Source organism: Triturus cristatus, chromosome 9 (genome assembly GCF_964204655.1).
Source record: "Triturus cristatus chromosome 9, aTriCri1.1, whole genome shotgun sequence".
In the NCBI taxonomy this organism is placed as follows: domain Eukaryota; kingdom Metazoa; phylum Chordata; class Amphibia; order Caudata; family Salamandridae; genus Triturus; species Triturus cristatus.
In genome coordinates this window covers 139,620,367-139,634,671 of record NC_140592.1, presented here as the reverse complement: position 1 = coordinate 139,634,671, position 14,305 = coordinate 139,620,367, and the positions used below count along the sequence as shown (strand labels likewise).

General features: G+C 44.3%; 1 protein-coding gene across 1 annotated transcript in view; it reads left to right on the top strand.

Moving 5' to 3' along the window:
* The window catches only part of LOC146797528 (protein Wnt-7a), a 122,669-nt gene that overhangs the window by 63,531 nt on the left and 44,833 nt on the right, over positions 1 to 14,305 (top strand). The window contains exon 3 of the mRNA XM_085624554.1: positions 4,591 to 4,862. Within this exon, the coding sequence (XP_085480680.1) occupies positions 4,591 to 4,862 (272 nt within the window). The remainder of the gene's footprint in view (positions 1 to 4,590; positions 4,863 to 14,305) is intronic.

The following is a 14,305-nucleotide window of genomic DNA, read 5'->3' as shown; positions in this document are numbered from 1 at the left end:
GATGGGAATACCGTTAGGGCCCATGGCCTTGCCGGATGCGACCGAGCGAATAGCCAAGGCAATTTCGTCCGAGGTGGGAGGGGCGTCCAGCGAATCCCTGTCCTCCACCGTAAGGGAGGGCAGTGCGATGTCCCGAAGCAGGGCATGGGAATCTTCCTCCGAGCAGGGGGAAACCGGGGAGTAGACGTCGCGGAAATAATCCGCGAAGCAGGAGACAATGGCTTCCGGCTCGGTGACACACGCACCATCCACACTCTCAATCAAAGGCACCACGCGGCTCGCTCTCTCCCTCTTATCCAACCACGCTATCAATTTGCCAGCCTTATCCCCCACATCATACAATCGCCCCTGCTGCTCTCTACTGAGGCCCCTGGCCGCCTCCGTAACGAGGGCCCGATAGGCCGCCTGCTTTAAGTGTAGAACATGCAACTTGGCGTCTGTTACCCCGCTCCCCAGGTCACCCTCCAGTTCTGCAATCTCGGCCTCTACCCGGGTCACCTCCTCCCGCTCGCGCCGCCGGGCATGGGAGATAAAGGAAAGGGCCTCCCCTCTAAGAACTACCTTAAAAGCCTCCCATAGGGAGATGGCCGAAGGAACCGACCCCACATTCTCGTCGAAATATCGCTGTAAGGATTTGATCAAATCGGCACGAATGGTGGGGTCGCGCAAATACCATGCATTGATTGGGGCCACCCTGCCATCCCCCCTCGGGAAGACATCGAAATGCAACAACAATGGGGAGTGGTCTGAGATACCCCGCGCCAGATGGCGCACCTCCCCCACCCTCCCTGCATGGGCCGCCGGGACAAGGATGTAATCAAGCCGCGAGAGGCTACCATGGGCACCCGAGTGGAAGGTGTACTGTCGCAATGCGGGATGCTTTAATCGCCAGCAATCCACCAGGCCCAGCGTGTCCAAAAGGCCGGGCAGCCATGCCTGTGCCCGGGGGAGGTCCCTAGGGGGATGGCGATCCATAGACCCAGAGGCTACCGCATTAAAGTCCCCTCCAACCACCAGCAGGCCACTCGGAAGGTCCAGAAGGAGGCGCCCCAGGCCCGCAAATGTGGTGGCTTGTAACCCAGGCGGGACGTACACTGATATAAAGACAAACACTCTACCCTCCATTCTTCCCACCAGAACAGTGTAGCGTCCCCTCTCATCATGGCGCACCTCGTCAATCTCCAACGGGAGCGAGTTCTTGATCATAATACCCACCCCCCGCGAGCCCGAAGTGAAGCCGGAATGGGCCACCAAACGATACCCCCGCCGATTCATTGCATGAAAGGAGTTACCTATAAGGTGCGTCTCCTGCAGGAAGACAACATCTGGAGAAATACGTTTTAAGTACTGCAGGACCACACCACGCTTAATCCTATCCCCCAGGCCGTTAACATTCCATGACAACACAGTCAAATCCCTACCCCCCATCATACGTCAGAACAATCGGTCGTCCCCCACCGAGCATCTTAAAAACAACAACACAGTAGCGGGTTTGCCTTGCGGTACAAACAAACAACACACACCCCCCACCCCCCGGTCCCAACAGAACTCCCCCCTCCCTGCACCCCTGCATGAGCCCAGACAGCCCCCCCAAAGTGCAGTGTGCCTGTCGCCCCATAGCTAAATACTAACTAGTCCCCCAGAGGAGGAGGGAAGCCCCCAACAGACCCCGCACGACCTCCATAGGAGGGGAACATACGCAATCAATAAATGGTGAAGGAACAACGTCCAGAGCAAGGCCTATTCAGTCACCCCTCAATTCTGATCCGGCGGGCCCTCCTCGCCAGCCGCGCCCCCCCCACCCCCCCGGCCCCGATCTCCAGGCAGAGTGTCCAACCAGTCCCCAGCCGCCTCGGGCCGGTCGAAGAAGTGCGTGCGACCATCCACCTCTACCCTCAGCTTAGCTGGAAAGAGCATTGAGTACTTGAGGTTCAGGTCCCTTAGGCGACGTTTAACACCAAGAAAGCTCTGTCTCTGCTTCTGGACCGCCGGAGTAAAGTCTGGGTAGAAATGTACCTCCATGTTGTCAATCTTGACCGGTCCCTGTTGCCTGGAGGTCTGGAGGATAGCATCTCTGTCCCGAAAATTAAAAATCCGGGCAATGAGGGGCCGCGGCGGGGCACCGGTCTTAGGTCTGCCCCCGGGGACCCGGTGAGCACGCTCCACTGCAAAAAGCTTACTCAGCCCCCGGGGCTGGAGATGGGTCAGGATCAAGTCTTCCACGAAAAGATCCGCCGCCTCCGCCTCTCTTCCCTCCGGCACCCCCACAATACGGACATTATTCCTCCGGGCCCGACCCTCGGAATCCTCCAGTCGCCGGTCCATCAGGGCGCTCACCTGGCCAAGCCGGCGCATCTCCTTCTGGAGGGCCACCACGTCTGTCGTGAGGCTCGTTGTGGTGTGGGCCAGGGAGTCGACTCGGTCGTTCGTTTTGGACAAGTCTGCCCTCACAAGGCTCACATCCACCAGGACCGAGTCTATTTTTTGCGCTAAGGTGTCGAAACGCTGGTCCACCGAGGCCTTCATCTCCGCGATGGCGCCCATGACGTCCCGGAGGGTCAGATCCACCGGATGAGCAGATGCCTCCGTCGGGCCCACCGGGGATGCACGCGATGTCTCCGGAGAACCCTTCTGGAGCGTGTAGCGGTCCATACTGTTAGCCTGGTGCGCCGTGCCACGGCGGGTTGTCTTCACCTTCGCCCGGTCGCCATCTTGTTTGGTGGACATGCTGGCTCTTCCACCGTCGTGCCAAGCTCCCCGAACGGGCCGCTATACCAAGTCGCTGGTGCCAGGGGGGGGGCGGGGGCGACCACCGAACCGCAGGTCAACCCACCGCCGGCAGGTCAGTCGGGCTCCTGGACAAGACCACACCGCCACACCCCGCTCCACAACCCGACCCCGCTTGAGAGCAAGGAGGGCGCAAAAGCGAAAGTGAAAGTGCGGGGTACGCGAGTCGCCCAGCCCTGCCCGCCGCTGTTATTCACTTCGTCCCCGGATCGCCCCACTACTCCAATCCGGGGGGCCGGCGAGGAGAAGGCCGCAACCCTCGATCGATGCTCCCACCGGTGTTCGGGGTCCGATTCGAGCCCAAAAAACGGGTGGCGCCTCAGCTCGGGTTCCCCGACACAGTCCCCTCAACAAGGACAGGATATCGCCAGGATTAATTCAGGAGGTCGCGGAGGTCCTCGGGAGCCTCGCACCTACGCGGCCATCTTGGTTGCGCGCTAGGCTCCTCCCCAACTTCATGATTGTTAATGAACTAAACCAATTCATGTACCCAACTCTCTCACCTCACCTTACCTCAAACCTACACCGAACACCGCAACACACATCCTTTGCCCCAATTTCGACACACCCTATGCCACCTCTATACATAAAATTCACCTACATCCTAAAATTCATCTTGCACCACCACTTAAATTCTACAGTACCTACAGCACCAAAGGCAATAAAAGGCTATGCCAATAACAGAAGTGTGATCTCTAAAAATCGAGACACATAACCCAAATAAAAGATAGAATCAGATGGAAATGAGGTGTAAGAGAAGTAACACCGATATGAGGATAGAGAAACAATAGTTGGTGTACAGAGGCTCCAACCTGTTCACTACATCTGGCAGCCTGTAACATGAACCCAATAAAACCAAATGGATTTTTGGCACTCGTTTGCCTATGTGCCTTAGGGCACAACAAGAAATATATGCAGAAAGAGTAGTCTGCCTCCCACAATGGCAGGTCATGCATGTTCAGTTTTTTCTACTGCCACAAGGTACAGGACGCAGGGCCTTTATTTATCTGGGTTTAGCAGACCCAGTGTTGCCCCAAATAACTGTTGTAGCATTGTACCTGACTTTTAAAATCATTCTATACGTAGATCACCTATGATGCAGCAGTTAGCCCTTTTTAGGGCCTGATTTAGAGATCGGCAGACGGATTGCTCCATTAGAAAAGTAACATATTTCCCTTACACCGTGCATTATACCCAATGGCACTCGTAACATGGTGGACGAGATATACATCATGCTTGTGATGGAATTACCCACCCGCTGAACTCTAAATCAGGCCCTTAGTTTTTAAACAAAGCATTTATGCATCATAAAATTTTTCTGAACACATGGAGTAAGTCCCATTGAAACAACACATTGGAAGCAACAACATCTGAAGCAACCAAATTGATAATCTGATGCTATGTTTTTTTTCAGAAAAGACCATTTCAATTGGTTGATGTTCTGCTCATTGACTGTTTCTATTACGCACTGTGATAATTCTGTGCTAACTGTTTATGTGAATAAGTTGAATCAGTGACTATATAGAACATGTGTAAATATTGTAATTTCCATAGAACATTCCAAGGATAACCAATCAAATACGTGGATAGATTTAGGCATATGGGATATATATTTATGCTTCAATGGATTAACATTTTGATTACAAGTGAGCACCAAGGATATGCTATTGTTTTAAAGGTTTCTTTAATAGCAAAACTATTTACAGCTGTTTGTAGATGCCATTGGTGGGTAGGTTTTGAACTGTCGGTTGCAACATGTTTAGGCCGGGTGTGAAGTTATATTAACCCAGATTTTTCTTCCAGGTAGCCGTGAAGCGGCATTCACCTACGCCATCATTGCTGCAGGAGTCGCCCACGCCATCACATCTGCTTGCACTCAGGGACTTATGAGTGACTGTGGCTGCGACAAAAGGAAGCACGGGCAATTCCATATTGAAGAGGGATGGAAGTGGGGAGGCTGCTCTGCGGACATCAGATATGGATTAGGATTTTCAAAAGTGTTTGTGGATGCCCGTGAGATCAAGCAGAATGCGAGGACGCTCATGAATTTACACAACAATGAGGCGGGGCGAAAGGTAGGTAACTGTGATTCCACTTGTTGTCTGTAAGAAGAGTCTGGTAGTATACTAGCTTACTCACTCAAAATCTATAAAAGGGTCTTAACACTGGAATAGAAATGACAAGAGCCTCTAACAGAATTTATTATGGAACATACAGAGAGAGATGAGGTGGTTGGAGATGAGAAGGGACCGAGGTTGAGATAAGGTAAATTTTGAGGTGAGGCTGGTGGGGGCGGCGTGCTTTGCTGGTGAGATTTGGAAGAGGTGAAGTTACATTTGAGGTGAGTTGTTTAGGTAAGGAGAGGTGAGGGTAAGATGAGATTGACTTGCAAGAGAAGTTGAGTGGATTTTGACATGAGGTGTGGTGAATTATGGTGAGACTGATGTAATGTTGAGATGAGGTTGGGCTAAAGTTGGGGTGGTGCTGAGGTGAGATGATATTAAGGCCGTTTAGGCATTATCTGAAGTTGAGAGGAGATGGAGGTGAAAGAATGTGATGTGAGGTCAAAGTGAGTTTCAGGTATAGAGCCATGGTGAAGCTGAGGTGAGATCTGGTTGAGGTGAAACTGAGGTGAAGTCTAGGTGAGGTTGTATTTGTTGTAGAGGTGAAATTGAGGAATGCTTCATGTGAGATTAGGTTAGTTCGACATGTGGGTAGATTGAGGTATAAATTAAGATGACGTTGGCATTAAGGTGATTTTGAGATGTGGGTGAGGCAATGAGTGGCGAGGTTGGGTCAAGGTAGAGATTAAGTGAGGGGGCTAAGGTAATGTTGAGGTAAGTTGAGGCTGAATTTGAGCGAGTTTGAAGAGAATGAGATTGAGATATGGTTGGGGTAGAGTTGAGGTTGATACTGGGTTGAAGTGAGAAGTGATTGGGTTGTGATGAGGTCGAAGTAAGGAAAGTTAGGAGTTTGTGGTTCAGCTGAATTTGAGGTTAGGCGAGGTTGCAGTGAGGTTAATGCTGAAGGACGGTTAAGGTTGAGGTTGAGCTTGTTGAAGTGATGTAGAAGTGAAACAATGTGAGGTTCAGGTTGAGGTGAGGTAAGATGAAGTTAGATTTTCGATTGTGTGAGTTTGAGACGTAGAGTGAGTATTCCATGATACTGAAATTATATGAAGGTTGCATTGTGGTAACATGAGGATAACATTGAAGTAGATGTTATGTTGCTGTGAAGAAAGGTTAAAGTGTGAAGGCATGAGTTTGAGGTGAGGCTGCAGCGAGGTTGAGCTGAGGCAGAAATGAGGTACAGTTATAAGCTGAAATGAGGTTGGGGTGAGGTTGAGGTAACTTGTAGATGAGGTTGAGCTAAGGTTGAGTTTGATGTAGTGAGATTATGGGAAGATTGATGCTGACGTGAGATGGAGGTTGAGGTTAAAGTGAGATGAAGTTAGGCAAAGTTTAGATCACGAGTAGGCCGAAGTGTGGTTGAAGAGGCGGTGAGCCTTGTCCAGTTCTGGTTTCCAGATAGAGATTATTTAACCATTACAAAACATTTCACATTAACTTGCTGAAATTATGTTGGAATTTGCGAAATCTGAGCCTTCCACCTAGATCTGGATCATCTATGTGCATTTCTTTAAAACGCTGCATTTCTGAGTATATTTGCCTAGCTCTGCTATTCGGAATACAACTACAGCAAGGAAGTATGTCTACTTAAGTCGAAAATTGTATTTTCAAAATTCAAGTAAAACTCATCCCCTTTTCTTGAAGGCTCTGGAATCATGTACACCACGATTTATAATAGCAGCAACATAGTACATAGTGCCATATGCAACCCAAAATACACTTCCATATACATGTAGTAACAAGTACATTCATAATTGATGTTATATCAAACTTTGCTAAAAGGTGCATAGAACATATTGCAGGCTCTGGAATCATGTACACCATGATTTATAATAGCAGTAACATAGTGCAAAGTGCCATATGCAACCGAAAATACACTTCCATTTACACGTACAAACAGCTACATTCATAATTGCTGTTGTATCAAATTTTGATAAAAGATGCAAAATTCATTAAAGATAAGTTTACATAATGTACCATGATTGCCTTGAAATGAGAGGTGCTCACACATTTGAGTAGAGAGCAGAGCTGCCCTCTCTTAAACAACAGCCTGACAAGGGAAGCCATTTGCCTTCTAGGTATAAGCTTCTCCTGCATGCAAACAATGTAAACAATGTGCATGCAACCCTTACAAGTTGATAATACGTGTAAAGCAATGTCTCTCTTGTATGAAAAGTAAGTCTAGCAAACTTTAACGTCCTGGTTATAAGACTACATCCTAATTCAGTTGTATGCTACCGTTTTGAGATTCAGATGGAGCGAATGCGCATGGGAGGAGAGCTAATGTTGTGTTAACATTAGTGTTACTAACTCAGTAAGGTGCATATAGTAGTAATAAGTGACATGCTGTTATTGTAAGACATTAAGACGTTTTGGTTAAAATGGGCCAGGCAATTACACTCCTCCCCAATAAGCTGTTTTAGTGCCTAATTTGAAAGCATGTTTTATTTACTGATGAGATGTGAATTACTATATAAAATCTGATGTAAATAAATATATTCGGGTGTAAGGATTTATGAAAGTATTTACCTTTTACAGGCAGGTGTTTCATCATATTCTCTTCATGGATTTAACCTTGGGGATTAGTTGTGGTTTCTCAAGGGCACTGCGTTATAATTAAGGTTTAGTCATACATAACCTTGACTACAGCTTATACCACTGTGAAAGAATGTCTTCAATGGGGCGCACAAACAGAGATTTTTTTTCTGCCTGGATCTTCTTCAATTACTATTGACTCCAAACAGTCTAGGAGGTAAAAACGAAGTAAAAATATTATAAGTGGTGAGGAAAGCCTGTAAATTGCTGTACCAGTGATCAGATGGTATTAGTGTAAAGCTTTCTTTTGAGAAGTAAAGGGCTTTAGTTCAGTTTCAGACTTAGGGGTCAATTGCAGTTCAGTGGAGCAGGATCTCCAGAGCTCCTGCCTTGCTGAAATTGTGGTTCCCTCCTCATCCTTAGAGGGCGTGGCTTCCACTGAGTATTTGACACCGGAACCTCAGCTGGCTCTACTGTCAGACACATTTGACAAGGTGGTATGTCCCCCTCAGGGTCACTGTGTCACAGTGATGGTGCCTCCACCATATTTAGTGTGGGGTGACCGTCACTAATATTTCCATCCTGGGTGGGCCATGAAAAGCATGGCGACCCGGGCAGGGCAAACAAACAATGGCCCTCACTTGGGGGGACAAAACTACCTACACTTCAGGGACATCACAGTTTTGCTTTTTAGGAACAAGTACCTGCTTTGTTTCTTGAATTGATAAATGAAAGGATGTGGACCAAGCAGTTAAATGAGCAACTGAATTTTAATTGAAGACTTTTTAAATGCTATCACTGCATTCTGTTTTTCCTTCGTGTTGACAATATATATATATATATATATATATATATATATATATATATATATATATATATATATATATATATATATATACATATATACACACATGTATAGATATATATATATATACACACACACACACACACACATATATAAATATATATATATCCATGTGATAAAGTGGACACGGTACATTGACGATCTATTTGTGATCTGGCGGGGAAACACACAAAGTGCAGAGGAGTTTGTCACTAACATAAATTGTTAGGATCCAAATCTGTATTTTACACATAACATAAGTGCTAGCTCAGTCTGTTTCCTAGATGTAGAGATTTATGTTGCCCAGAGTCGTCTTTAGAAAAAACTACACCGCAAACCTAATGCAGGAAACACCATGCCACATTCTAAAAGTTTCCATCCCAGGCATACCATATGTAGCATCCCGTATGGGGAAATGATTAGAATACGTAGAATTTGTAGTAATGAGAGTGATTTGATAGAGGCTCAGGAAGAAAGCAAATCACGCTTCCTAGCAAGAGGTTAGTCTGAGAATATTGTCAACAAGGCAACACAACGTACCAGGGACCTATCCAGATATGACCTACTGTTTAAACCATCAAACAGCAAGGGCAAGCTAGTCAATTGCGCAAGGTCAGAAAGTAGTATTCCTAGATTAATTTTAATATTTAATAAGCAGAAAAGACAGTCTCATTAGGATTATAAAGAAGAACTGGCACTTAGTGCTAAGCGACCCAGTGGTGGGGGACAAACTTCCTCAGACACCCACAATAACATTCAGAAAGGCACCATCCACTAGTGACTTCCTGGTTAACAGCAGGCTTGAAGTAAGATCAGGTGCCAGCTGGTTGGCAGGCCGTAAAGGTTTTGTCAGATGCTCCTCCTGTAGGGCGTGGAAGTTTGGAACTAGTAAAACATCTTACTGCACACCATTTTCTGATAAGTCCACCAAAATCAACAAGCTACTTACATGTAAAACGGAGTTTGCTATTTACGTGCTGGAGTGCTCTGGTGGACTGCAGTACGTGGGAAGCACAAAACTGCAGGTCCGCAAGAGGATTCTTCAGCACCTAAGGGCCTTAACAAATTCGGACTCAACCTACCCGGTGGGCCACCACTTCAAAGAAGTCAACGGCAAAGATTTGGAACATCTAAAATTCTATGCCGTGGACTCAGTTCCTCCATTAAGATGAAGTGGCAATAGGGAGGCAATTCTAAGGAAATTTGAAACCAGGTATATCTTGGAATTCGATAGTAAAAACCCACAGGGACTCAATACCACCGAGGACCTGCACATTTGGCTCTAGTAATGCCCTAGCTCTAAGATTTTACTATAATGACCAGTAACACATCCGATTTAACTGACATGCATTAAGGCATATAAAGTTAAAATACGCTGTACCTCACAATCCCTGTACACAACCTTCCGTTTTGTAAAACAATTGATTTTATAAAACAATTTAGCACTGTTTTTTGCACTATACACTTTATTTGCAGCAATATGCTTTTAGGAGCACAGGCATACGCAAATTAAACACTATTTACACTTTTTAGCACTTTGCACTTATTTATGCACTTTACAACTTTTAGCAGCGGAGTACAAGCCCACTTGGGCAGCATTACTCTTAGAAGTTGTTTTAAGATTGAGCTTTTATGATATTAACATTCTTTTAGTATTATAACATGCAAAAACGTATTATACTGCAATTGAGAAGCATTGGGCTTTTTAACAATATTTCAAGGATATTTTTATTCATGTGTGACATATCAAATGTATTTATACTTGACATTTGTATTTTGCAAATGTTTAACATATCTATGATGAATTCTTATGAACATGTTAATAATATGCAGCTATTTTGTACTGTGACATTGGAACTCAGGACGCTAGTCTGTTTTCCATATCGTCGTTGCACTTTGCACTTTAAATGTGAAAAGGACTTGTAGGCGCGTCATGTGATAAAAGGCCTGCAAAGGCCGAAACGAGTCATGATGGCACAGCGCACAAACTGAATAAAACAACAAATTTGCACAAAATAAGAGGAGTCCGTTCCTATTTCTGGTTCCAGGTTCCAGGGAACAACGTGTGAAAAAGGAATGTTGCAATATATATATTTATCTATATATATCTATATATATCTATATATATCTATATATATATATATATATCTATATATATATATATATATATATATATATATATATATATATATATATATATATATATATATTTTTTTTTTTTGTGGATATCAATATCCTTGTGGATAGATTGGCAATGGCGCCAAGTACTTCTTTGAATCTGATCGTTGTAGTTTAATTTGTTGTTGTGTACAGTCATTGCCTTAATTGCTTGACAGCCAGTCTGTTAACTTCGCCTTTGGCAACAAGTCAAGGAGCCTCATTAGTTGTCTGCTAGTTGAGTCCCTATAGCTCAATGAGCTGTGAAATGGCCTTCACCCAGAACAATTGCACATAGTTAAGATTAACTGAAGTATTTCCATCTATCGCCTTTTGCCTTTCTCAGTATAAAACCATAAATTGTCACACCTCCGTCCAGACATGAGTTTGGTAGCTCACTGCACTGTAAACACTCAGGCTGCACCTCAATGGAGAGGTCTTCCAAGATCGAAACATTCACAGGGTTTCCTGTGAACCATGTCAGAGGCAATGGGGCCTGGCAGTGTTAGCTTGACTGCCCTTTTCAGGTCTGCCCAAGAATAATTTTCATATGCTTGGTCTCTTACTATGATGGCACACTGAGCAAGAAGTTATAGATTGGAATGCACCTAGAGGAATGTTCGGTAGTTAAGATTAATTCAAACATTTCTGCTTGTCACTTTTTGTCTTTTTTTATATCAATATTCCATAGAGACAGTAAATGAACCATATTATACATAAGAAGGTTCCCGAGGGACTGTGGCTTAGCAGTCTGGGCTTGAGTATCCTCTTTCAGGTCTGCCCGGGAATAATTTCCATATTGTTTGTCACTTGCTGTAATGGCAACTTGAGCAATAGGCTATAGATTGGAATACACCCGAAGGAACTTTTAGTAGTTAATATTATTTGAAACAAGCCTACCTTTCAGTTTTTGTCTTTTTCGTAGAAATATTTCATAGAGACAGGGAACGAACCATATTAGACATGAAAACGCTCTTTGCCCATTTTAGTTGCTGTGTTTTCGTAGGTTTGTGTTGAAATCCAAATTAGTGGTTCAGGAGAAGTGTCACAATGATTCCCTATTAGAAATGGGCTGTGTTAGGGAGGTGCAATGAATTGTTTTTATTTTCCTAACATTCTTGGAGAAGTGCACAGGTTTCCTCTTCATCTTTGATGTATTTGAAGACCCTGGACTGCTTGGCCTAAACAGGATTGGCTTCCAGAAACTACTGGGTGAACTAGAAGCATTTAACAGAACATAAAACATTTTGATCATTGATTTCCATTTCGCTGTTTTCGGTCCATGGATTATAGGGGAACTGTATTTATGAATGTTGTGGTTTATTTGATGTATGCACTCCTAAAGAGAAACACTGTAAATATAATCATCAGACTCAGAAATGCATCATTACTGGATGCAATTTGATTGGCTTTTAAAGTGATCTTTTTAAGAGTCTGTATGTTAGGTTGCACTTTTACATCCCTTGCTAGTAAAACGGTGTGCCATTGTAATGAATTTTAGAATTGCTGTCATTAACTAAATACAGCAAACCTTTCATTGACATAAAAAGTAATGTTGCAAAATATGAACCTTTGAAAATATTTCATTAAATGGGTCTTCAGAGCTAAGTAGTGAGATTGACCTCAGCAGAGTAACAAAGAAATTGATTAGACGTATAGTTGATAGTTCACTGAAAGAAGGAAGGAACTATTTGTGTGTGATAGCTTCTCAGACTGGGGATGTAGCACATCATCTAATGGTTGAGGCTACAAGTATAATTGCCCTAGTGGTATGGTGCTGCTCAATTTTCAATACATCTACAAAGCAAACAAGCATCCTTAGTTGATAAAGTTTCAAATTGATTGTGGCCCCACTGTTCATGCTATGTGCCATTTTTAATCACACTTTTGGTGCTGTCACCACAACACGTTCCTCACTGCGCTGCTCATCTTTGTATGAGCACTATGTGTTCACTTGTGTGATTACACCTTTTGAAGAAAAAGTATTGCTGTCCGAAATTCATGCTTTCCTGCTACAACATCTAATACGGATCATGATACTCAATTTTGGAGTCCCTTCCTTTTTTTGTCTCCCTCATGTATTTGTTTACATTTGTTTAATTGTCCTTCAAATATTACCCATTGAGACGTTGTTGTTTGCTACCACATTATCCAGGTCTCAACTAGGTTTACGGGATTCCTCCTGTTGTTTTTTTCCTGTTACAATAATACATCCAGTCAGCGGCGGCCGTCACAGATCAGGGGCGGGGCACAAAGGGGGAGGGAGGACACATGGGGAAGCGGGAATACAAAAATTAAATCACAATGAAAAACTTAACAACTCACTGCTTACTCACCGCGTCTCTCCTCCATAGTCCTCCCTTGCTTGGCCTCAACATGAAGCATACCCAGGCTCCCAGTCAGCAAATCACTACGCTGCCTTAGCAGCGTTGTGATTGGTCTGAGCGCCGTGTTTCGTCACTGAGATGCTGACTGGGAGCCTGGGCATGTTCTTCATGCAGGATGTACTGCAGCCTGCATGGAGAACATGTGAAGTGCGCCAGACTGTTTTAGGCGGCCTGAGAGAGCCAGCGAAGCAGTCATTGTGCACTTAGGAGGGTGCTACCACTCCTCCCCTCACACAAAGCTGCAGAATTAGGAGAAAATAAAATGATAATAACATGAGTTATCATTTTGTTTTTATTTGTTTCACTGCAAAAAAGCAGTGGGGCGACGTTCCTCCGCCTTAGTGGAGGAGCCGGCACTGCATCCAGCATACATTCGTTATTGACTTTTGCGGTGAGGTGAGGTTAAAAAAGCTACAGCTTTCTATGGTGAATTTGTGGCAGGAGCACATGCTGTTCAGAGGCCTTAAAGGTACCTTTCTATCTTCCAGCAAAGTGGGATGTTGTTAAAAGAATATTAGGGTGAGGAAAATAGCGATCTTTGATACCACTATCTCCTTTACTCTATGTCCATAGCTGTCAGTCAGTCACACAGTGAAAGGTGTTCCCTGAGACGACTTTCTCTGTGCACATGGTTACTAACTGATAGGGTCCGTTGGCAACCTTTTAATGCTTTGTGACCACACGACCACCAACAAAACATTGATACATTTCCTTATGAATCACAAGGGAGGGGGCAATGGTTGTTTGCCTTCTCTTTCTCCTGCAATTTATAAAGTATTGCTGTGTAGACATTGTTTAAGTCACAAAGACATTTTTGACTTGCAGTGCCATTGTCAAACATTGCATCTTCAGGCTTTGTGAGAGTGAAAACCCTTTATTGCATTAAGCCCCGGATTCTTAACCACTGAAAATATGGCTGACAGCCATGTTTATTACTGTGCGTTGTATTTACCTAGTTATTTGATAATAGTCTCACACGTTTCACGCAGATCAGGTTGCACCTAAAGTCAGTCTCATGCTGTACTGAGAATTCTTTAAAACTATGTTATATTCATGGTATAAGCTAACAATACAGGTCAGGTATTTGGTAGGAAAGGTCTGTGTACTGTTTGCTATGCAAAAATATCGTGTATTGGAAACATGACAAATAGTATCAGGTTTTCTGTGAATCAATATTGTAATTCAGTAACTCATTGATTCACTTTCTAGAGAGTTTTGAAGTTTTTTTGGAAGGGGTGGCGTTATTGCCTTTGCTTTCCATAGTTTCACAATTTGATTTTGTGGCGTTCTTGTGGTTTTCAAAGTGTAGTATGCAAGCTTTAAAAGGGATGGCCGCTCTACATGTTATGTAAACCAGACTGGAGAGAAGGAGAGATAAGATCTGCAGATAGCGCTCTGTAAAAGTGACAAATCACTCACTTGGAAATTAGGAGCGGGATTGAGACACACGAGCCCTGTAATCTGCA